Source organism: Labeo rohita, chromosome 6, assembly GCF_022985175.1.
Source record: "Labeo rohita strain BAU-BD-2019 chromosome 6, IGBB_LRoh.1.0, whole genome shotgun sequence".
NCBI classification, from domain to species: Eukaryota; Metazoa; Chordata; class Actinopteri; order Cypriniformes; family Cyprinidae; genus Labeo; species Labeo rohita.
Window position 1 is genome coordinate 10,732,757 of NC_066874.1, and position 26,925 is coordinate 10,759,681.

General features: G+C 36.9%; 1 protein-coding gene across 2 annotated transcripts in view; it reads left to right on the plus strand.

Moving 5' to 3' along the window:
* Positions 1-26,925, plus strand: part of iqca1 (IQ motif containing with AAA domain 1) — a 48,380-nt gene that overhangs the window by 16,420 nt on the left and 5,035 nt on the right. For both annotated transcript variants that reach the window (XM_051113424.1, XM_051113425.1), the window contains exons 10-15: positions 10,655-10,761; positions 11,060-11,158; positions 14,023-14,087; positions 14,502-14,584; positions 18,731-18,838; positions 26,253-26,452. In XM_051113424.1, the coding sequence (XP_050969381.1) occupies positions 10,655-10,761; positions 11,060-11,158; positions 14,023-14,087; positions 14,502-14,584; positions 18,731-18,838; positions 26,253-26,452 (662 nt within the window). The remainder of the gene's footprint in view (positions 1-10,654; positions 10,762-11,059; positions 11,159-14,022; positions 14,088-14,501; positions 14,585-18,730; positions 18,839-26,252; positions 26,453-26,925) is intronic.

Sequence of the window (26,925 nt, forward strand, 5' to 3'; positions counted from 1 at the left end):
GATGAATTAAAGTTTATCATGTAAGTGATCTTTTCATAAACCCAATGGCCAGTACTCATGTAGATGGTTTTAACTGACACACACCCAAAGACAAAATACAACACAAGGTAATACACATTATACTGGAACTTCTATAAACACTGACTTATAATAATTAATAATAATTTTAATGAGATGGAAAAATCTAATGATATAGCACAACTTGGAACTTTTTAAGGTTTTATTCTTATTACAATCATAATAAGGTTAAGGTTAGATTTACTGCAAGTTGTATATTTTCGTAAAATACTGTATATTTTAGCAAAAACAAAAAAGAGTTTTGGAAGTAAAAAGTATAAGTTATATATTTACTACATGATTTATGTTAGTAATCTACATTGTAACAAGACGGTACATGTACTTTTAAAGTAAAACATGGTTAAAAAATGTTTACATTATAAAGGTTACATTATAATAGTGAAGAAGAATAAAAATATGTTCTTACTGTAGAAAAATAAAAAAAGGTCTCCTGTATTTTGAAAAAATGTGATGCATGTGATGAATGAATTTCTATCCTTTTATTGTTTTTTTCACTATAAATTATACATTTGTAGTATCAAAAAACTATTTTAACCATGTTTAAAAGTATATGTCTTATATTTTCACTGTAAATTAAATAGTAATATGTTTTACTTCCAAGTATTTTCCATATATATTTTCTTTATATATTATATATAAATTGGGAACAGGGTCAGAAATTAACTTTTCCATTAAGTGGCAATATTTCCAGTGGCATTTTTTTTCTTTTGTGAGGGCAATTTTTATAATCACCTTATTATTATAAAAAAAAAAAACATACTATGTTGTCTTTAATGTAAAATACTTACATTTACCCAATTACTTTAATCAGTATTTTAAACTGTTGTCAATAACAATAGACTGTTTAAAATTGTATCTAAATTCTACATGTGAAAAACAGAAGCTCACAGGGCTGCAATATTATGACAAAAATCATTATTTTAGATTATTGCTCTTTATATTGTAATAATGATTATTAATATTGATTGAAAAAAAAATATAAACATTTTTTGTTTCGTTTTGGGTACAGCACATTCTGGCTTCACATACAAACATGTTGGTTCATGACATTAGCCTTGTCTCACACAAGTTATGCAGAAACTCCCATTATAATTACTAATTCTACTAAATTAATCTTTTATTTACATCATATCTGCACTGTGCTGTTTATGATTTTATGGGAATTTGTGAGCGTGCACACTCATCATTTTCAGCGCTGACTAATCTAAGTGCCTCTGATTAGCCAATGCATTCATCAAGTTCATCAGAAATGCGTTTGATTGGTTATAAGGCTTAACGCTGCACAAAACAGCATGTAAAAGCAATCTGATGCAGTATGAGTGAATCTAAATGTAATTATGTGAATTGACACTTTTCATTCATTTTCACATTCCATTTTACTTGTGACAGCCATAATACGTTGTTTAATTGTGCAGGGGCATTTTTTTGCCCCTTTGTCTTGAATTTATGGGGCATTTTGGTTCATTTTGGTGGCATTTTTGCCACAAGCTGTCGTTAATTTCTGACCCTGCTGTGTATGATGTTTTCATGTATGAGCTAAAAAATATGTTTGTTGTAAGGCCTGTGGACTATCTGTGGATGTTGATGAGAAATTTAAAATCTGGCCATTTAAAGTCTTTCTTTCCATTCACACAAATGGCTTTACCACATTGTATGTCCTATCTGAGCTGATGCTTCACTTAGGTCATATTTTGCTATGTGTGAAGAGAGTGTGTGTTTAGGAGCTATAATTTAACCTCAGCATTGCCTGCAGAGCAGCAAATCAATCAAGTCACCGTTGAAACCTCTTGACAAGACGAGCATGTTAATGACTGAGACTGCTTCCTGTTAGTGTAGAGGTTTAAGGTCTCTCAACAGGAAATGAGAAGACTGGACTGCACTTTTGTGTTTAAATGATCCATGAAGACAGGGTAGAGAGCTAGATCTCAGATCTTCCGCAACCATGAAACGTTTCTGTATGTGTCTGTTTGTGCCAGTAGGGAGCAGGTGAACCAGAGGTCTGCAAAAACACATTCTAAACATGTCAGTCTAACATTTCCAGGATAGATTGCTATGACAACATCCTGCTCTGTTGCCTGTGTTCAGTGATTAGTGAACTTCTATCAACAAACTGCATTGTACATCACACACCAACTCCATTTTAGCTACGGTCCGGTCCATTACCAACTATCTCTGGGGTCAGCTACAGCATGTTAGATTTATTTTTCTTCTCCCTCTCCTACTACAACTGACTCATTTACTTTTTGTTACCTGAGAGGGGTGTGAGGTGCCTTTTAAAGTCAACATCTGATAAGGAAAACTTTTTAAAGTCACTGAATCTCACATTTATCTCATAGTGGTGCATTTGGCTTGTAACTCTGAATGAGCCTATCATTCTTCGAAGAATATAGAGGTTCACTAAAGCGGATCATTCACTTCGCATCTGCTGAAGTTCTTTGTGTTCTCAGCCCTCCACATGCATTCATCAATTGACACATGTTGACGTCAAGTCACGTCAGTTGCTACTATCATCTACAGGTCCTGAACTGCAGTGTAATATTACTACAATCTTCGCAGTGAGAAATGCAGTTTTGTAGCGTAAAACACCATATTGTATGATCAACAACGCTCAAGCACTCTCAAGTACAATTACATTTAAAGGAGTCCACTTCCAAAACAAAGATTCACATATAATGTACCTACCCCCCTTGTCATCCAAGATGTTCATGTCTTTCTTTCTTCAGTTATAAAGAGATTTTTTTGAGGAAAACATTTCAGCATTTTTCTCCATATGGTGCCCCGATTTTGAACTTCCAAAATGCAGTTTAAATGCGCCTTCAAACAATCCCAAATGCGGTTGTAAACGATCCCAGCCGAGGAAGAAGGGTCTTATCTAGCGATCGGTTATTTTCATAAAAATAATACAATTTATATACTTCTTAATGTTAACGCTCATCTTGTCTTACTGTGCCTTGACTGTTTTTTTCCGGTTCATGACAGTTAGGGTATCCATCTCATGTTCTCCCTCAAACTTCAAAATCGCCCTATTTTGCTGTTTTACCTTTTTTGTTAAGGGTTAGGTGTTTTTGTTAAGGGTATTTGATCTTCTTTGCATGTTCACCTTGCAAAGACTGGGTCGATACTTCTGCAGTGATGTTTGATGATTTTGAAATGATTTTTGAAGCTAAGGGAGGAAATACAATTGGGGTTTTTCGACATACCCTAACTGTCTTGAGGAAGAATACACAGAGTTCAGGGAGAGCAAGACAAGACGAGCATTTGAGATTAAAAAGTATTTAAATTGTATTTTTTTAATGGAAACAACCGATCGTTTCCCTAGATAAGACCCTTCTTCCTTGGTTGGGATCATTTACAACCGCATTTGGGATCGTTTGAAGCTGCATTTAAACTGCATTTTGGAAGTTCAAAATCGGGGCACCATAGCAGTCCATTATACACTCTTAAAAATAAAGGTGCTTCACGGTGCCATAGAAGAACCTTTTTGTCTAAATGGTTCCATACAGAACCTTTAACATCTGTGGTTCTTCTATGGCATCGCTGTGATGAACCTTTTAAAGCACCTTTATTTTTAAGAGTGTAGAGAAAAATGCAAAATATTTTCCTCAAAAAACATAATTTCTTTACGACTAAAGAAAGACATGAACATTTTGGATGACAAGGGGGTGAGTACATATATATGTGGATCTTTGTTTTGGAAGTGGACTTCTCCTTTAAGCATACTTTTTGTCAGTGTAGTGCAATACAAGTAAAGCTCAATTCAGTAGTACTTCAGATCAGTTTAACAACAGGTCTGATGGACAGCTGCACTGCAACGTGAACTAAGCTGCAGTTTTTGGGCAACAGCTGCAGTGCATTGGCATGGATACTGTTGCAGATTTCATATTTCACTGGATGCAGTTGAAAAGCTTTTTCATAGTAGTAACCTACCATATACTGTGGCTTTATTGATTCAGCCATTCCTGCTGTTGTAGCCAAATGGCGTTATTTTGCTATTTTATTAAGCACACTTTTTTCTGTACTATGAGCAGACAAAACCCTGTGTGCATAGAACATTTCAAACATACTATTATTATGCTACACATGGAGAGTATACCTAATTTTAAAACTGCAGCCAATCCTGCGTCATAATTATACAGTTCAACGATGTAAATTGGATGCTGTACTACTGCAGTTTTCAGTGTTGCAATACAAGTGTGGTAATTTGGATGCAGTAGAAACACATTTTTCAGTACTGCTGTTGTACTGTGTCCAAATTACCATGTTTTACTAAACTTACAAATATTATAGTTCATGTTTTTGAACAGGCTATTTATTGGATATTTAAATATTTTATATTGCATCTTTATATAAAGATGCATTATATACATGCATCTTTAGCTTACTGTGTGTACATGTGTGTGTACAAAATGTACAAATGCCTGGAAAAAAAAGTCATCCAATGAGCAGCTGTAACCTTGCAGGAAGCAATTATATGCCCAGTCAAAGCTGCTTCATTTTTTTCATTAGGATTTTCCTCTAAACGTCACCTTGCTCAGTCTGCAGAGCAAAGGGTTACATTCCTGAGGAATGAAGCTTAAAGGTGTAATGAAAAGCAGAGATCAGAGCTTACCTCCCAAATATTTGACATGGTTGAGTGAATAGCGATGTCTGTCTCACAACAAATTGCTTATATAATCATCAACCAAACTGCTGTCAACAGCATTGTCCAAAGAATACAATAACTTCAGATGATGATATTATAAAATCTAAGTGAAACATTGCTGTGTTGCTGTTATTGTGTTAAATGTGCACTTGTAGTGTGCAAATCTTAAAATTATAAATTAAAAAAATTGCAAATAGTGTTAATGAAATAAAAGACCACTTAAGTGTACTTCAAAAGAGAGTACTTTTAAAAAGTGCATTTTGTAATAATAGTAAATTTTAAGTTTACTTTAAAGAACATCTTAAATCATTTTATCATTAATCTTTTGATGTGCTCTAAAGAAGTATGCTTAATTTTCATATGTTGACTAGCATGCTAAAGTTTATTGTAAAGTAACTGATTATAATTTTAATTGTAGTTTATTATTTGATATTAAATGTAAAGTTATAATATTTTAAATAAGTCTCAATAGAAATGATAAAAAAGTAAATTTTCACCCTAAATGCTTGTCGTACACTTTAAGCATATTTAAAAGACAAAAGAAGTAATTATGAAATTAAATATAAAGATATATAAGTTATGAAAGTCTCTGCTACTGAACTTTTTATCTCACAGTTATGACTTTTTTTCTCAAAATTGTGAGCTATAAATATATAGCTTGCAAATAGTCAGAATTGCAAGATATAAACTCAAAATTGCTAGAAATAAAGCCTTTTTCTCAGAATTGCGAGTTTTTATCTCACAATTCTGACTTTATTTCTCGCAGTTGCGAGTTTATAGCTCACAATTTGCAAGTTTATAGCTTAGAAATTAAATCATGCACTTCTGAGAAAAAGAATTGTGAGATAAAAATACCTTTTTTATTCAGTTACCTTTTTTATTTTTTATTCAGTGGCGGAAACAGGTCTTCATGATAAGTCCTACCTAAGTGGGTCAAAACACTCTAAAATTCAGCTAATTGCATTTAATATAATTTTAAACTATTATACATTTCCATTTAATTGCAATTAACATGCAGTTAAGTGTCTGAAAACATTTATTTGCACGTAAGTATATTATTCCTATGTAATAAGCACACTCATGGCTTCTACAGAAAACAATGTGATCAGCCATTCTGAACTCCTAAAAGATTTGTATGATATGTTCAGCAGACAAAAATAGTTAAGTCCATGTCCTACATCCTGCCTGTCAGACAGCTAATTAGTGCCAAGGGTCTTTTCTGTGTGAGTTAATCGGCAGCACACTGTTTTATCAGCTGTCTGTAATTGGGATATGATCATGTGGTGGGTTTATTTAGTTGTAATGAGGCGGAAAGGTGAGCACCATATTTACTCAGAATCAGAGACAATAACCAGCATGATCCCAAGAGGGACAAGCTCTGTTGAGAAAGTCACCCGCACTGCAGTTTAGAATGGCTTATAGAGAGGCCAAGGAAGTCATTTGTACTACTCAGGGTAAGATTGAAATTGCCTGTTTAGGCTTGTCTGGTGCTTGCTTCTCTCTCGCTCCCTCTTTCCCTTCCTGCATCCCAACGTCACGGCGTACTTGCTGGATGTGACCGATGGATTTCATTTCAGTCTCTTGGCAGAAAGAGCTATGTTAAGGAAGTGTCTGTTTCTTGCTGTTCGCTGAATGACCGAGACAAACAAGCAAAACAGGCTGGCAGAAGGAGTGCAGCTCCGTCTCCGCAGACTGACCGGCATACAAATCTTCACAAATGGTACAAAAGACCATACCGTGAAGGTAAGTGGCTGCTGTGGAGCCTAGATACAGCTGACCACCCTCCAGCCCTGAAGTGTTTTTACACTCAGTCTCCATATGGTGGGGTGGCAAATGTGTTGTATATACACTGTGTTCAGTCAGAGCAGATGTGTGTGGCCACCCCCCTCCCACAAAACTAGTTGTCATGGTACAAGAAATTTTGCTGCTTTTTTGTTCATCCGCTGTAGTGTCTGTTCTTCTTGCACCGTGTGGGGTTGAAGCATTCTCAGAGGGCTTCAGTGCCAATAAAGACGTTTTAAAAAGCTGACCCCTAACAGTCGTGTGTTTTCAGGGGAGTTAGGTGGATGTTGTCTTTAAACAAACAGGCCAGGCTGTGTGAATGCATCCCTCTAAAGGAGTGAGGCAATTATGTGGATCGTATTGCCCCGGGATGTTTTGAAAATGTGACTTTGAAAAGGAGGCTTTGTGGACGACAGTTTGACCTCTGACCTCAGCGACGGATCTCATTTCAAAGTTTGATGCTTATTTTTAGGTTCCACCAGACTGAGCTTTAACATCAGTGGCCTTTGACCCCTATCTGAACTTGACAGCAGTACTTATTAGAGTTCAGTAATTCAGAATTTAAAAACTGGCTCTCTACCACTCTATGAGTTCATGTTTGAACTGGCCTCAAGCCACAGGATGTTGAACCAGATTTGGAATTGAAGACAATTGGGATTTCCTGAATTGCAATTCAAAGACATTTTAATTAATGTTCTTCCACCTGGTTTGTAAATCTGTCTGTAAAGCTCATGACACACCATACATCAAAGAACTATTAGGGATGAAAGCTGACTGTGTTGTTGCCTCATGTCACCTGTGTCTGGGCCAAAAAGTTGCTCTTGAACACACAGAAAACACTGTAGCCAACAGCACCTGCATAAGAGGAAATCAGTATGTGGCAGCAGTCTACATTCTTGATTTAATAAGAGAAACCAAATCTAGGACACTGTAAACAAAGCAGTGCTTTCCCTTTTGAATATGAATCATTTTGATCAGTTGGTCTTCAGTTTATTCATTTCATACAGCCATGGCGTTATGAAAATATTTGTGTACTGGAATGCTCTAGTAAGATAAAGATAGATTAGAAGAGCTATCTGTGTGTGACCTCTTGACTTTGTACTGTGCTTGCTTTAGTCACTTTCTCTTTTTCTCACTTTCTCATTAGCATTGGTTCACTAAGCTAAACAACCAGTCAGAAAATTTTCACCAGTGGTCGAAAATGGTCTGTGGTCTGACAGACACTTGATTTTACGACTTTGGTCATCAGCTTGGAAAGTCACTCTGTTAAGGCCTATAACCTTAAAGAGGTCATCGGATGCCCATTTTCCAAAAGCTGATATGATTCTTTAGGGTCTTAATGAGAAGTCTGCAACATACTTTGGTTAAAATTTCTCAGTGGTAGTGTAAAAAACACCCCTTTTTTACCTTGTCAAAATCAACCCTGTTCAGAGTGAGTCATTCTGTTGCATGTTCCTTTAAATGCTAATGAGCTCTTCCCGCCCTGTCCCTCTCTTCCTTGGGGTGACTGTTTATTTTAACTGCATTATTAAGAAAGGTGATGCAAAGGTGATGCGAAGATGCATAAAAAACCCTTATACTCACTTCTGCTGTAGGTGAAGCTGCATCACCAATGATTTTTGCCAACATAGACGCGTTTATGTAGATCTCTGGGCGCATTCCCTTCAAAAACGAAAGCAACGCTAATCCTCTGCGTCTTCAGTGGCTCAGATGTGGGGAGTAAATGATAACTGCTATGATCATTATTACATCCAACAACAGTACACCTCAGTCGTTTAATCAGAGACATTCTTGCACCTGCGTGTGCTCACAGCTCATTCAGGGAGGGACGGTTGTGTCATTCAACTCATCATGAGAGCTGAGAATGGCTTGATTTGAAAATATTTCTTATAAAGATTACAAAAATACCACTGGGTGAATTTTTATCATAATAGGGTGGTTGTGTACACACACTGCCAACACACATTTTTGTTCCAACAACATGTAAAAGTGAGTTTTGCATCCGATGACCCCTTTAAAGGTGACCTATTACGACCCTTTTTACAAGATGTACTATAAGTCTCAGGTGTCCCCAGAATGTGTCTGTGAAGTTTCTGCTCAAAATACCCCACAGTTCATTAATTCTATAATTTCAAAAATGCCTATTTTTTAGTAAAAGCAGAAACACAATGTTTTTCGTGCATGTCTTTTTAAATGCAAATGAGCTGCTGATCCCTGCCCCCTTTTCCAGAATAGAGCTGTGCCTTTACAGCTGGTACCTCAGATACCCTGCCAAAAAACATGTTTGGTTTTGATGATCATGTCTATCGCACTGAAAACGTGTTTTGAAGCCAGATTAAACGTGCGATATTTGGTTTTCTGAGCGCACACAACCAAGGTACATGCAAATTGGCTGTCACACAGCATGTAAGTATTAAACTAAGTTTCTTTCATGTCTTATTGTGCTTGAACTGTCAAATACACACAAGTTTATGTTAAAAACATACATGGAGAAAAAAAAACAGTCAGTTATGTCTGTGAAGGTAAACAGCTGGGAAAGAAATCGCTTGTTTATATTAGATCTGTGTGGCAGCAGTGTAATATACAGTAAATAAATCAATAAATCCACTGCTCTGTTGTCTTCTCTGAGGCTGGGACTATAAATAGTGTTCTGTGCTTGTATGTGCAGCCAATGACAGAAGAGTTACCATGCTTTGCGTGAACTTTTGCCATGGCGTTAGAACTGGTATGCCATTGTCGCTTGCGAAAACAGAATGGCGGCGCCGTGGGTGGAAACGTACAGATTAAGGGACAGTAATATTATAATAAGTTCCCCTTCCTACATGGCGGGAGGAGCAAACTGACCAGCTAATTTTTTCACATGCTTGCAGAGAATGGCTTACTAAAACAATGTCAGTGGGTTGTCATTTTTCACGTTTTCTGGGTTGGATTGCAGCACTTAAACACAGAAAAAGTCAGATTTTCATGATATGTCCCCTTTAAAACTTACTAAGAGCTTTCTACAAAGCGTATATCAAACTTTCTTTGTTTTGACAATGGGTGCTCCCCAGAGGTCAGTGAGGGTTGACATAGAATTGTCCATATTAGCTACTAGCTGACTACTTCAAATTCTGTGTAACACTATTTATTTTCACAACACACTACAACCACTCATCAACCTGACATGCAATATAGTAGTCAGACCTTGTTGACTTTGTTAATAGATTATGTGAATTGTAATTTCCCTCCAAATCTGACCTGTTAGCTCAAATTTTATTATTGTAGACTATCCGAATCAGGGTAAGACAAGGACACTGATATGAACATAGATTGTTCAAATTCTGTTCATTTTTAACCAAAAAAGAGGGGGGTCTTTATTGTAGCTTTAAATTTAAATGTGAATTCCAGTGCTAGTTCTGTTCACTTTATAAATGCACACAACTCCTCTGTTTATGAGACTTGTGTTACATACTTACATAAGTGTCACTGTAGCTGAAACAATAGGCCATTTTTATCATAACTGATAATGGTGTATTTGTTAAATCCACTGTTAAGTGGCTTTGGTTAAAAGCATCTGCCAAATTTAGCACTTTACAAATGTTTGTCCTAGTGAGTTTAGATTAAGTTTGCTGCTGATTTACATTCATCTTTATGATATGCAAATGGACAAAACAGGGAAAAACAACTTAAGACTCATTGTGAGGTCAGAACCTGCCATTCAGTCCAGTTCCAGTTTCCAAATCAACCTGGCATACTGCCTTTAGCCCGGGACAGGAAGTGGGTGGAAATGGACTTCCTGTCAGGATGTGGCGCGTGAGAGCGCAGCACGGAGTACAATCGTATGCTACGTTCTCACCCAGACTACAGCACCTGTGCTTCCTCTATGCAAGACACACGCAGGAGCTCCGACTGAGGCCCACCAGACTTCTCTCAGAATTGTTTCCTCCTTTATACACAGTGCTGACTGATGTTCTCCTGGCTTTACTTTGATGCTTTGTGTCCAACTCGAATTTGTTTTCACATGTTAGAAAATTCCTGTATGATCTGCTCTGTAGATGAATGTAATGTCAAGCACCATGGCAGTTTCCTAGTGGTATAATCATATTGTCACTGTTGTTGCGATGTGTTTTATTTAAATCTATACATACTCTGTGGATCTGTTGTGTGTTGCAGAGGTTTGGCATAACCGAGATGAAAAACAGAACTTCCTTCAGCGTTTTGACGCTCAGTTGGTGCGTGAGGAGAAGAGATTGGAAGTTGAAGAGGAGCTCAGAGTTCAGGTGGGAGCAGAGCTGTCATCAAGGGGGAAACCAGGGGCCTGTGATGAAGGGAGCCCAGTAAACACATCCAAAAGTATCAGGAGTGGGGCCCTCAGCTTCATAATTTTATCCTGGACCCTTGTGGGAATATAGAAATCAACACTCTCTCTGCACTACATTTTATGAAAGTCATTACACTCTATGAAAACAAAACACCTCAGCTCCTTCACTTCCCTTGTGGCCTTATTCATTCCTTGACATTTTTGTTTTTACTCTTTTTCCATCCTTGTTTTTGTCTTTCTCTATCTCTTTGTCTCAGGTGGATGAACTGATGAGACAAGAACTGAAGAACCTTAAGCTGGTGGTGGATAGAGACAAAGGAAAGAAAAAGAAGAAAGTCAAGAAAAGCAGTAAAAAGGTGAATGGCATGCATACTTCCTTTGAGATAAGACTGTAAGCGTATTTTAAATGCCTTGCATGAGTGACAGTGTACAGATGCCCGGTGCTCCCTGCTCAGATTCTAGATGGTGACTGGTCTGTAAACCCCTGTAATGTGTCGTTTAGTCTGGATGTATCCAGATCTTGAGATACATGCTTAGCCTTCTGTTTATGCACCTTGTGTGAGAGGCCCTGGGGTCATACAGTGATCTGCCCTTATGACCAGGAATGTGGGCTGGACAGAGAATTAGTAAAGGTGTCTTGCCCTCGTCAGCTTGTGTTTTGATAGGGCCCCTTTTTCCCACCTTCTCTACCACACACACACACACATAGTGGAACAAAGACATATATGCTTGGATAAAGTACATAATGAAGGTAGATACAAATTCACGCTTACAGTTTTATGCAAAAGTTTGGGAACCACTTGCAAAATCTGTGAAAATGTGAATAATTTTAACAAAAATAAATAAATATCAGTTTTCCACCCTCAGTTTCCAGCATCTTTTGCATATTTGAACCCTTTCCAGCAGTGACTGTATGATTTTGAGATCCATCTGTTCACACTGAGGACAATTAAGGGACTCAAACACAGCTATTGGAAATGTGATGCATTAAGAGCCGGGGGGGGTTGAGTGTTTGAGTCCCTCAGTTGTCCTCAGTGTAAAAAGATGGATCTTAAAATCATGTAGTCGCTGCTGGAAAGGGTTCAAATATGCAAAAGTTGCTGGAAAACTGTGAATCTGCAGGACATAAATGACTTTTCTGAAAAACAGTGCTCAGTTTAACTGTTTAGAACAAACAAGGGACTCATGAACAACCATCACAAAACAAAAAAGAGTCGCAGATCACAGGTAACCACACACAGTATTAGGATCCAAGGGTTCCCAAACTTTTGCATGGGGTTATTTGAATAATTTCAGCTATATTTTATCTTGTCGACTATATTTAAACATCTTTTATGTAAAATATCTTACTCAGGACAGTACTAAATAAAAAAATAGCATGCATTTTGTATGATCTCTATTTTGTTAAAACTATTCACATTTTCACAGATTCTGCAAGGGGATCCCAAACTTTTGCATAAAACTGTACAAGAATGTTAAGGCTATGTTTACAGGACAAAATCAACATATACTGCGCATGTCTACATACCATGCACATAATGTTACCGTTTTTAAAGATTCCTGTATTTGGTGTTCACACAGAAACAGTAACTGTGGCATTTTCAAAATATTTCAATTTGATGCGTTTTCAGTCCCCAAAACGCTGTTATCGTGTAAACGAACAGGTAAAACACCTATAAAGTTTATCGTTTTTGGCTGAAAACGTTGTTGTGTAATAGCCCCTAAATGTGGCTTATTGATATTTGCATTTGTATAGGTTTCCATAAAATCCTGACCCCGAAACTGTGTTATCAGAATGTTGATATGTTACGACTTACTACATCACAACGGTCAATACGTTCATATGTGCAAAGTACACACAATAAACACACATTATTATGCCAATAATGTCTAGGGAGAATAATAAACAGAGATAGAGATAGATGTGACTATGTGTGTGGCTGTTTAACTGTGACCTGTAAATATATGTGAATACATTGGTGACCAATCCATCTCTGTATTTCCTGCAATCAGTCAGTATTGTGCCTTTTCCCAAACAAGACGCAGAGAAAAAGGCCTCATCGCATGTCTGCACAAGAGTTAGAATTCCTCAACAACATATTTGGCACTCTGCTTGAGTTGTTTTACGCTGAGAGGCTCTGACAGCTAAATCGGTCACAGACGCTATCTGTCTGACGCGTGTAATTTATACACAAAGATGTTTTAGCATTAATCATCCTGCAAATGCAGGCACACGCAAATCCCATTCAGCTGTGCTGGCATAAGACTAAATTCCATTTTCTCACAAGTTTGGTATATTACACTGGAATTTTGGAAAACATTCTGTGAATTTTGGAGGCCATGCAAATTTGGGTACAGCAAATTGAACATTACGCAACAGGGAGGGTTTGTTTATTAAGTGAACATGTGACGCCCAACTTGAGCTAATGCTAGATGGAGTTCACTCTGTCTGTTATATAATTGCAGTCATCAATGTGCTTTAGGAGAAAGCTACTGACTTTTCCATTTACAGGGTGTTTCTTAGCATCATTGACTCACAAACTCAGACCTGCCAGGAAATGATCTAAAATTCTCCACAAAAATATTTTGGGGAATCACAGTACACACGGTCCAGTGGTTTCTGAGAAAATGAAGTCGATATGTTCTTTTCCTCACCCAATAAATATTCAGAACTTTTGGTAACGTATCATCTGAAAATACCTGGCTGCTAGTCCTGCTAGTCTGGTTCATTTGTGGTTTAGAAAAAGCCCTGAATTACAACAGGTTCCAGGGTGTCTCCAGGAGACTGCATAAAAACGGTTGTGTTAGGAGTTCTTTCTGGATGATCAGGAAAACATACACATGTAGACCATCTCTTCGTGACACACAGTGTAATCGTTTTGTTTGTTAAGTCAAGTCACCAGACGTTTTTCAGGATTTCTTCATTTTGAATGGAAGCACATATGCCGTACACCTGTTATTAAAACTTTTAGGGTCAGAAGGTTTCATATACTAGATATGCCTTGCTGTCAGAAGACAAATAAATGTCCATTACAGTTTGACCTTAATCTAAGCACACTTTGATTTACATTATGATTATTTCGATTAATTTTTTAACACAAACCAGAAACATTAATACTGATACCGTCACATGATAAAATATTTTACTGCCCTTCTTGATTCATAATTACTTTCATATCTTGTGACCATAACTAAAAACACATGTTCTTTGCTTTAAAAGAAAAAGAAAGGGCGGAAGACTGGAAAGAAGAAGAAGAAGAAAGAGAAGGATCTCACAGCTGACAGGTTTGAATAACTAAACTGGATGCAAATGATCTGTTTTGCAAAAATATATAATGTAGTGATCATTGCTAAAAAAAAAAGAGCACACTTGAATCCTGCCACTGTTTGCACTGAGGGATGTACTGTAGATCATATGTTAGAAAACAGTGCACTGTGAGAGCTCTGCAGTAGAGGAATTGTGTCTCTTTGGAAAATGCTCAGGCATTGTGAGTGTCAGGATTTGGAGCTCAGGGGGTGACTGGCGGACGTCCATGTGGAGCAGAAGAATTTGTGGCTGGCTTTGAACGTTGTGATGTAATAGAAGGTTGCATCAGATACACAGCATGACTAATCAGTTTGCTTTCTTGTTTGCAGTGTTCTTTCTCTTGTTCTTTCTCCTAAACTTTCTGTCTACCTCTCTTTTTGTTTTCCCTCTAGGACCATAGAATCTCTGTATGAGGAGCTTGTAATGGAAGGTTTCATAATCAGGTCAAAGAATGTCAAGTTGTCAGATTACATTGGTAAAAACCCTACACAATCACCACTGAGTTAACAGTCACATCTTTTTAGTCTTGGACATTCCAACTTGATCTCATGACAAAAACGCACACGAGATGCGAGTCGCGAAATACATACCAGTAAGTACATATCACTGCAGTTTCCAAGAGAAATGTTATTGTTAGTTTTTTCCCCAGAACACTGGTTTTGTCCAATTCCATGCCAGTTAAGCTACTGAGCAAGCTTGTTACATCTGGTGTTGCGTCTATTTTCGACTCCCTGCCAAATTATTACACCATCTTGTTAAAATCGCTACATGATTGCCTAATCCTAACCCCTCACCCACACCGAACCCTAAACTTACCAATAATAGGCAACAGTAATCTGGCGGGGGTCAACACCGGAAAGCGAAACATTGGAGCTGACATTATAACTGTGTATGAAAGCGATTACAAGTGCTCGCTGTTTTACCGCATCTAGTATTCATTTCTGTTGGAAACTGCAGTGATATGTACTTATTGGTATGTTTGCAAAAAGTCTTGCAAAAAGTTGCCACAGGTACATTTTAGTCATGAGATCAAGTAGGGACATTCTGTAATTAACTCTCAAGAACAGTTTTTGTTGTTGTTGTTTTTTCCACATTGAATCAAATGAATGTTCAGTCAAAAATGAAAATTCTGTCATTACCCTTACCCTGTTGTTCCAAACCGATATGACTTTCTTCTTGCGGAACACAAAATAAGATATTTTGAAGAATGTTGGCAACCAAAGCATTTTGGTACCTATAGACTTCCACTGTATGCACAAAAAACAACACTGGGACAATTCTCAAATGCCGCATTTACATTACTTGTTTCAAGCATCCCAATTCAGATTTTTTGAAAAGCAAGAAAAAAGCACATGGATTCCAACATTCTCAGATCAGTTTCAGGGCTCATTCAAATGTGAAAATAAATCAGTTAACAATCACATATGTGCATTTGCACCAACCATGTAAACAGACATATCTGATATTCCCCTGTCAATGCGAGTTGTACGTCATTGAAGAGACAGTGGTGAATGACGTCAACTCAGCTGGACACCAACTGCGATCACTCTTTTTAATGGTGCAATGGAGGACTAAGGCTCAACCCAGTGGCGTCATGCTCAAGTTTTGAGCCTTTTGAGCCTTTGGGCAAGTAAAAGCTTGTATTATCAAATCATACATTTTTACTTTCCTTTCAGCATAAGCTCTTCAGAGTAAGTCTGCATTGGGTTGTTAAGTGTATTGTGTAAATGCAGATATCGGATGTGGATCACTTTAAAAAGATGATGTAAGCTGGTCATTAAAAGAATCTGATATAGTCAACAAATTGGAATTGGGCATCAAGACCTCCAGTGTAAATGCAACCAAAATGTCTTCTTTTATGTTCCACAAAAGTAAGTTGTACAGGTTTGGAAAAAAAAGACATTATCCCTGCTTAAGCTAAACACCACAATCAAAAAAATATTTCATTCTGTTGTGAAGATGTAACCATTTCAGTTGCATGACAAAAGTTCCTCTAATTGAATTGTCTATTAATTGTACACATATTTCTGAATAAATGTTAAAACTTTTAGTTAAAATAATTAAAAGCATAACAGGTATATCAAGTATAACCAAAAAAATTGTAGAGCTATGAAGAACTATAATTATACTTAAAAATATATATATATATATATATACAGTAGAGATGCACCGATTGCAAATTTCTTGGCCGATTCCGATTTCCGATTTTACAGTAAGTGTGACCTGCCGATTCCGATTTTTGCCGATTCCGTTTTTTTTTTTTTTAAAGAACTGTAATGAAAGTTGGAGTCCATTTCAAACTTTTGCTTTTTTTTTGTTGTTTTTAATTAAATACATGTGAGGAATGAAAGATTGGATGCCACAGACGATTTTGCGGAGTAGGTGGTGGAATTTTCACAAAAAAACCGTATAATTTAATAAACACGAATATCTCATTGTAATCAAAAAGTTGATTGATTGACATGAATTCATTAGAGAGCTTGAAAAACACATTATTGCAAGACGCATTGTTTGTATTTTGCTATAACTGACAGATTTTGAAAGCTGAGACTGTTTTATATTAAAAGTATCAAAAGCACAAAGCTTATTGCTATTATTGGGTGGCTGGTGCACTACAAATAAGCCTACTGAATCAGGGCTCGAAATTAACTTTTTTACTTGGTAGCACTGGTGCTCCCAACTTCAAAAAGTTAGGAGCACCAAAAAAAAATTTAGGAGCACCAAATGAATATTAAGGTTGTATTAAATACAACTACATAACCTATAGTCTACAGCCTAGATATGTTATGTAGACTAATTTGCGCACATTGGGGAGTCGCTCTCTAAACGTGGGGTATTAAAATTGCTTTTGAATGCGCGCGCGCGTTTTACTTTCGGTTTCGTTTTAACGATGGCGCTAAACTCTCGGCGGTGCTGAGCGTGCATTCTACAATACACGACATTAATTTAACAAAACAATTTAACAGTGGTGTTCGACTATGGAGAACGGCTGGTCATCAAGGGCCATGAATTCCATAATTTTCCTCGTAATGGCTTTGGTCTTCTCACTGCTCATCCCAGCAAAGGATAGTACAGGCTGCTGACTTGTGGCTGACGAGCTTTGGCTCGGACTCGGCGCGCTAGCTTTAGCCACTTTCCCCTTTTCAAACTGGGCATATTCAGCTAAATGATAGTGTTTTAAGTGTCTTATTAGGTTTGTTGTTCCGAACGTTTTTGAGCTTGTTCCCCCACGATGTATTTTTGCTTTACAAACTTCCACACCAACGACATGTTAACACCAGACTGTGAGTGTGCGTGTAGCTGTGACGTAATTGCCTGCCCGCCGCTGGCAATAAAAGGATCGGCGGACGTGAGCCTGACCGGCCGGTCACCGATCTGGGTCGGCCGATTCCGATCACTAGCCGGTCAATCGGTGCATCTCTAATATACAGCAAATATACAGTTGAGGTCATAAGTTTACATACACATATAAAATATATAAAAATACATATATACATATAAAAATGACCTCATTCAAAAGTTTACACACACTTGATTCGTTTTGTGTTGTTACCTGAATGATCCACAGCAGGGGTTTTGTTGTTGTTGTTTTTTGTGATAGTTGTTCATGAGTCCCTTGTTTGTCCTGAACAGTTAAACCGCCTGCTGTTCTTCAAAAAAAAAAAATAGTTCCCACAAATTCTTTGGTTTTTCAGCATTTTAGTGTATTTGAACCCTTTCCAACAATGACTGTATGATTTTGAGATCCATCTTTTCACAATGAGAACAACTGAGGGACTCATATTTAACTATTAGTAGATCTGTGAGTAGATCTTCATTTGGCACAAGAAGTTGAAGGCCCCTTAAAAATCATTCCCTCCCTGTTTCCTGGCACAGTCTAATGCCACATGAAAAGAGAGACTCTTGTCCCAGTTCAATGGCTGTGGTCACACTTACAGACTCCAAACTGCCTCTGAGGTCATTGTTTGCTAAACATTTCAGTATTGCTGCTGATAATTCTTAGAAATAATTAATATAGCTAAATCCAGTCCAATCTCAGAGCTGTAGCTTTGATGTGAACATTTATTGTACATTGAGGGGTCATTCCTAGAACAACTTACAAACACTGCTTTCAGTGGTTTTTATGTGTTGCCATTTCTTGCATCTCATAAGCACTTTGAAATCAGAGTTTAATCAGTCTTATAGCAGCATAAATTATGTTTTATTATGCAATGCATTGGCCAGGGGTTCAAACTGGGTTTTACTGCTAAAGTGACTTGATCACAGACACGTGCGCACTGTTGAATCACACCCCTGTGAATGCGTGTGTATCACAATGGAGTTTATGACTCATCAACGGTTCAACTGCACAGCGTAGCAACCTCATGTTGCTCTAAAATGGCACAAAATATGAAGCCTTAAAAATTAGTTTCTGTTTAGTTTCTTCTTATTAAACAGGGTGTGGTGTTTAAAGTACCACGTTGACTGCTATGTGATGGAACAACTTTGCTACTCTGACATTGTTTTTTTTACATTCCATGGAAACCAGGGTTGCAACAGTGATGTAATGCTGGCAAGCAGCCATTGATGTTTGATAGCATATGTAAAACAGTCTGCCATATATTTTTTCTTGTCTCTCTAGGTGAATATAGTTACCTGGGCACAACACTGCGGCAAGCAGATATTGAGCCCATGCCATCTCTCTCTGATGTCAGACAGCTCATCGCACTTTATGGCGTCCTGCCTCTGGGTGAGTGTAACCAGCTCTGACTAGTCAGACCTAGTCAACTCTGCTTCCCTTTATTTTAGTCATTATAAAATAACACTTATCAAAAACACCTGGTGTCTGGAACTACTCTGGTGATATCACTATAATGGCGTATGTTTCACTGGTCTGCAAAATGAGAGATAAATATTTATAATGCACAACTCATCTACAATCTGCATGTTGCAAATTCTGGCATTCAGTGGGATAAACATCATAACTATAACATAGTCATAATAAATATTTAATAAATAACATCTAAGTGCACAAATATGTTAACGGTATTACTATGTTATTAATGTGTTATTACTACATCTACCATTTTTTTATTAATTCAAAAATTGAGAAATTCTTTGAAATTGACAAATGTAAATATAAAGCACTATGATGCAAAAAAATAATTATAATAATTATAGGAAATTATTAGGATATACACTACTAGTTAAAAGTTTTTGAACAGTAAGATTTTTAATGTTTTTTAAAGAAGTCTCTTCTGCTCACCAAGCCTGCATTTATTTAATCCAAAGTACAGCAAAAACAGCACAATTTTGAAATATTTTTACTATTTAACATAACTGTTTTCTATTTGAATATATTTTAAAATGTAATTTATTCCTGTGATTTTAAAGCTGAATTTTTAACATGATCCTTCAGAAATCATTGTAATATTCTGATTTGCTGCTCAAAAAAACATTTATTATTATTATTACTATGTTGAAAACAGCTGAGTAGAATTTTTTCAAGTTTCTTCATTGCATAGAAAGTTCAGAAGGACAGCATTTATCTGAAATAAAAAATATTTTGTAACATTAAAAATGTTTATCATCACTTTTGATTAATTTAAAGCATCCTTGCTAAATAAAGTATTAATTTCTATAATTTCTTTCCTAATATACTTAATCCAAGCTTTTGAATGGTATAGTGTTATAATGTTTCAAAAGCTTTTTATTTCAGATATTGATTTTTATGTCGGAATATTGATAAATAAATAATGATAATAATAATAATGGTAATAAATGTTTCTAGAACAGCAAACCAGCATATTAAAATGATTTCTGAAGGATCATGTGACTGAAGACTGGAGTAATGATGCTGAAATTTTTGCTTTGATCAGGAATAAATTACATTTTTAAAAAAATATTTATATAGAAAGCAGTTATTTTAAATAGTAAAAATATTTCACAATATTACATTACTGTTTTGCTGCATTTTGGATGAAATTAATGCAGGCTTGGCGAGCAGAAGAGACTTTAAAAAACATTAAAAATCTTACTGTTCACAAACATTTGACCGAAATTTATAAAAACATGCAATCGAAAAATTGCCAGTATTAACAAAAAAAAAAAAAAAAAAAACATTAATATTACTCTTTAATGTTTTAAAATATTCACTTTCAGTTTTATATGAAAAAGACAATGACAATATATATTTTTAAACAATTCTAACTCATAGGTGTCTGCATAATGTGTAAAAAAAATAAAAATAAAAATAATCTAAAAGGAAATGTTCTTAGCTCTTTTGAAAGTTTTGTTCCTGTATTAAAACAAATAGTTTTTTATGTATCTCTTCAAAAAATGGACAGTGTTGGCTTGGATGCATTATATAATATATATTAGGCTATATAATGCTATAACACTATGATGAAGATGAAGCTTTTGAGGGGAAAAATGCCACCATTGCGTTTAAGAACCTCTCGGGAACTTTATAGTGGCTCACATCAATTTTTCAGGAGCAGTACTATTATATCCATGCACATGTTTGGCTGTGTGTGTATGTGTGTGTGTTAGAGTAGGTAACAGAACGTACTCTGTCTGCCCTTCTGAACTGTACTTGACCCTAATAAGCTGCTCATGGTCTTTTGTAGCTTTCTCTGGAGCGAATGCTTCATTGCCATAGCAATGCCTGGTGTCCCGTATCACAGTATCAACACCAACATTCACGCTATACCACTCACTTCTCATTTAATATCCCAGCCTGGGCTCAATGGGATCAGCACAGGGATCAGGCAGATCATACACATACTGCCCTGGTGGGCTGTATCCTTAACAACAGTTTGCAGGGAGAGTTAGACTCTCCCTCAGTGATTCGTAGCCCTAGGCAGAAAAGGGTTTCCACATAAACAAAGCTTATTGCTAAAACAAAGACACCTCAGTTAGCAGCAGCAAAACAATCACACGTAGGAGTCGGGACGTCTATGTCTCTAAAGATATGAGTGTGATGTCTCTCCAGAGGTCCCTCATCTTGGCGTTCCCAGAAGAGAGTAACAAAGTGTCTACACTGAAAGTACTAAACTAAATTTCTCCCAACACAGCAAAAACAAAATAAATCAATTTCCAACATCTGCGAGGTCTAAGCTTGCTAAAAAGAGAAATAAAGAGAGAGATGAAAGATTAATCATTAGGTTCTTTATTATTCTACTTTCTTACTTCCTACTCAGTGTGTGCTTTTCTTACAAAACATAAATCCTTTTTGTGTGTGTGTTTTTCATAATTGTCCTGCCCTGGCCTGAGGTATGTTTTTCACTGAAGTGAGTTTTATTAGATCTACCCACTTTTCTTTCTTGTGATATCAACCCATCCCTAGATATAATAATCACTCCCACCATTTTGCTCGGTGGATTAGAGTAAATTGGGACGATTAATAGTAATTGGGACAATGTGAAATACTTGATGCACCTTGTTTAGAACAACCACTTTGAAGGAGGTTGTAAAAAATCACAAGTTTCTCACACTATCCCTTATTGTGCTTGTCTCTAAGCCATTTTTTACTTGATAAACTTTGCAGATATTCTGAGGTCAAATGGACTTCCTTCATAACACAATGGCGCTTTTAACAGAGCTGCCGGGAGAGATTAGGAAGTGTAATTCAGTTTTAAATAATCTTGTTTAAATCATGGTGCTGGGGAAGTGTACATGCAGATACACATTCATTTACGCATAAACATACACATTGGCTGTGCTCCATTTTGCAAACTTACAATGTGCAATAACAGTATGCACTTTGCTGGTGATGGTGAAGTCCATGTTTTTAGCACTGGGTAGCTATAACCTGTGAAAAATTTCTTTTGAGATGCAAATTGGCTTCCTCAAGGGGGCGCTTACCTAGAAAGTTGAACTCTCCATTGAGCTACATGCAAAATTTAGGATGTTTATTTCACTGCCAACATTTGTACTCTTTTATTTTGTATTTATTTTGTTCAAATGATTCATACGTGAGGTGGAACTCCTACAGTCTTTGTAAATATTGTTTTAAATTCTTATTTAGCATTCAGAAACAAGTGTTATCCAACTGAACTATCCAGTTTAAACAATTGAGCCTTGTTTGTGCCAGTCTGGCACTTGTCCTATTTGTGTGTCTGGTAAAACAGTATTCAGGTACTATACTGTATCTTGGTAACTAATAAGCTAAATGCATTTCTTTATATTAAGTATTTCATTTTAACTTTTACCTTTATATAATGAAAAAATACAGAAGAAGCTTTGGCTTTGTATTCCTTCACTTTTAACTGCAAAAAAAAGTCAAAAGTGAGGCATTAAAAAACGTATCCTTTCCATGTGATTAATAGCCCAAAAAGCATGCACATTAGCACGCACACAAAACTTATTATAACATTATGATTTTAGACATGTTAATTCTAATCTGAAATTTTAATATTATTTAGGATAGTTTTGAATTGGGATGTCACCTATGCCCTACTCATGCAACACCCAGCTGACACACTGTAGTGATTTTTCTGTTTGTATCGCCCCCTGCTGCTAGTCTTAAAAGGAGTCTTTTTTTAAAAAAATAATTCACCCAAAAATGAAAATTTTCTTTACTTACCCTAAGGCCATCCAAGATGTATTTGAGTTTTTTTCTTTATCGGAACAGATTTTGAAATTTGGCATTTGCTCGACAAATATTACAGTAATCCATGAGTAACGAACATGTCTCAAGTCTGTCAGTTAACATCTTGTAGAGTGAAAAGCTGTTTGTTTTTGAGAAACAAATCCATCATTAATGCATTTTAATTTAAACCATTGCTTCTGGCCAAAATATGAGTACTAATGCCGCATTCACGCCATGTCGTAATTCCGACATGACAACACGTGACATTCTACTCTATCTGAATTATTTGGCAACACTATCAATGCCAAAGCCCTCACGTGCTCCTGAACTCGTAATTACAACTTGTAAACTCTGAATGTTCTCTGAGAGTTACGACTTGGACCAGTGACAGCTGTACCACGTGACCACCACCAGGCTCATTTTGGCGTACTTAGGCGCTACCTCTGAGTCCGAGAACATGGAAAGCTATGAGTAAAATGTTTTGTGTTGTCATCTCGGAATTATGGTAATTACAACATGGTGTGAAGGCACCATTATGAACTTATAAATGGTGCTTGATCTGTGCCTATTTGTCTCCTGATTCAGACTTTTAGACTTTTTTTGCTGGAGAAAGTAATAAGCATAAGCAAAGATAGATTTGTTTATTACAAATACACAGCTTTTCGATTGACAAGACATTGATTTATGGACTGCAGCCATTTTGATTACTTGTGAATAAGTGTGATCTTTTTATCAGCTGTTTGGGCTCTCATTTTGATGGCACCCATTTACTGTATAGTATCCATTGGTGAGCAAGTGATGTAATGCTAAAACTCACCAAATCCGTTCTGATGAAAAAACAAATTCTCATGGAAAAAAAATATCATGGATGGCCTGAGTTAATGTTCAGCAAATTTGGGTGAACTATTCCTTTAAAGGGCGATGGTTTCTGGTTATCACTGATATGTCAAACAGATCTAAAAATGTGAGAAAAATTCTCTCACACACATAAAATATAAGCCCGTATGATTACAGCTCATTCTATGCACTCAATGCGTGCCTCTTATCTCAGGGCGGGTTACACATGCTTCTTGTCATTTTATGGAACAGTCCACCCAAAAATGAGACATAATTTTCTCACCCACATATCATTCCAAACCTGTATTCTTCTGTAGAACACAAGAACAATAATGCAATGCAATAATCATTTTATTCATACAAATTAGTGAGTTTAACTCAAAAACTGGATCATTCCAATTTGTTAAAGGAGAAGATCACTTCCAGTTTACAGATAATTTACTCCCCCCCCTTGTCATCCAAGATGTTCATGTCTTTCTTACTTCAGTCAATAAGAAATTATGTTTCTTGAGTAAAACATTCCCGAATTTTTCTCCATATAGTGGACTTCAATGGTGCTCCCAAGTTTGAACTTCCAAAATGTGGTTTAAATGCAGTTCAAATGGCTCTAAACAATCCCAGCCGAAGAAGAAGGGCCTTATCCACCTTATATTTCCCTTAAGAGTGGGTGCAGCCATTTGTAAATTTTTTTGTGTCTGGCTTCCGGTCTAACCCACTTCCAGCTAGTTTTAGCTGCACAAAAAGCTTGTTTTGCTGCTTGATATTGCAAACTGGCGTGTCTTACCGTTTTATTTGAATGTATTATCTTAATTATGAACACGTTGGTTTGTAGTGCAAAATGTTTTACAGTTTACTGCACTTCGAGATTCTTCTCGTTTTTTCCCTATGGTGAATTATGAACCGGACGTCTAATACATTACCAGAAAACAGCTTACTTCCGCATTGAAAAATAAGGTGGATATAGCGAAACAATCTGTCATTTTTTAAACAAATTGACAACTTTTAACCTTTTAACTTTTTAACCTCAAATGCTCATCTTGTCTAAGTCTGTGTGAACTCTGTTTTTTTCTGGTTCAATACGGTCAATTCATACCCTAACTCAGTGGTTGTCCATCCTTGTCCTGGGGGCCCCCTGCTCTGCACATTTTGCATGTCTTCCTTATTTACCACAACTGATTGAGATCATCAGCTCATTAGGAGAGAGATCCATGAACTGATGATCTCAATCAGGTGCGTTAAATAAGGAAGAAACGCAAAATATGCAGAGCAGGGGGCTCCCAGGACCAGGATTGAGAACCACTGAGTTAGGGTATGTAGAACAACTCCCATCTCGTTTTCTTTCCCAACTTCAAAATCGTCCTACATCGCTGCAGAAGTACCGACCCAGTGTTTACAAAGTGAACATGCAGAGAAAATCAAACGACCTTTACAAAAAAAAGGTAAAACAGCGATGTAGGACGAGTTAAGAAGAAAACGAGACGAGAGTTTTTTGACATACCCTAACTGTTTTGACCCGGATTACACAGAGTACACATGCGCATCGCAGAGATGAGACAAGATGAGCATTTGAGGTTAAAAAGTAAATAAATTGTCTATTTGTTTCAAAAATGACCAATTGTTTCGCAAGAAACTTCTTCCTCGGCTGGGAAGTTCATTTTGGCATTTTGGAAGTTCAAACTTGGGGGCACCATTGAAGCCCACTATATGGAGAAAAATCAGGGAATGTTTTCGACTGAAGATAGAAAGACATGAAAATCTTGGATGGCAACGGGGTGATTAAATTGTACATTTTTGTTCTGGAAGTGGACTTCTCCTTTAACTAATCATTCAGAGCAGTTTTGTGAACTAAATTGCATTTTTCTTATAAAGATCAAACTTAAAAGAATGAAACAGACTAGTTCTATCATGAACACAGCAAGAACACATGGGTGGATGCCAAGATTTTCAGTGAATAATGACTTAAATATAATGATATTAAATTAGACCACCAGTATACTTTTATTATCCTTTCAGGACTCATTCGAGAACAGAGACGTGATATTGCACAGCACCTGTTACGTGCAAGCCTTCCATCTGAGCGGACGTGTTTGTTTGTGTGAATGTGTGTGTGTGGCCGGATGTTTGTGTGCGCACTGCTAGACGTATGTTTGTGTATACTTCTGTATGTGTGTCTGTGTGGTCTCACATTCATGCCCGCTCTCTGCATCCTGAGCTCTGTCCAGTTGGAGCCCTTTTACCACGGCATCCATCAGAAGGATCTCACACCACCTGTGTCTCAGCCCCAGAGAGCCATTAAACTATTGTTCTTCTATTACTGAGCACCGGCAGCCAGAGCAATCAACCTTTGCTGACATCTGACTTCCTAATCAAATGAGTATAGAGTTCGCAGGATAGTTCCTCCCTGTCTTGTGATATTAGTGAATGATTGGGTGAGGTGTATTAGAGTTTAAACAGCTGGAGTCAAGGGGATTTTCCATCTTTGTTAAAACAATATTATATCGCAAATGATCTGGCAATACTCTTGAGATGACTATTAAACAATTACTCTTATTCCACTGGTGTATACAGATGGTTATCTGATATACAGTACTTGTGCAGAATAATGTCAGTAAAACTAATGATGATAAAAGCGTAAGAGGTCAAGATGGATGATGGGAACATAAAAAGGGACAGAACACAGAAAATACAAGATATTAGAATGAACACTCACTGCTCCATCTTCTGGTCTCCACAGGCTCACAGTGCGTCCATGAAAGAGGGCCCCTGATCCGGGCTCTGCTGCTTACGGGGCCGGCAGGTGTTGGGAAGAAGATGTTGGTCCACGCCCTGTGCACCGAGACTGGGGCGAACCTATTTGACCTCTCCCCTTCAACATTAGCTGGCAAATATCCAGGCAAAAGCGGGCTGCAATACCTCCTGCACATGGTCTTTAAGGTGAGGAGCAAACGTCTCGAAATACCTCCTGGGAACATAGAAAGCCAAGATTCCAATGTTGAAACTCCATAAGCTCCATGTGTCATAAAAACTGATAGGATCAGCATACATGATTGATTGCCGTGCATCTACTGTAACTTGCATCCGAATAGATTTATCTTCAGGATCATCAATTCATCTTCTAAAATGGAGTGAAACTTCAGGCTTTGCGTGATGTTGACAAATATTCTTGCATGACTTCCAAGCATAAACACTAATGCAAATGGAAAAACGTTCCACTCCCTAGTCAACATGGTAACAGAATACTTACTTACGAAGACGTTGTTTACATGATCTTTAACATTTCAAGAAGTGTTTAGTACTGTACATAAATAAACTCACATTTAACCTATGAGGCCATAACTGTATCCCCACATTACCTCTTTCCTTTAGTAATAAATCTTTAGTTTAAATTGCAGAGCATAGACAGCTCA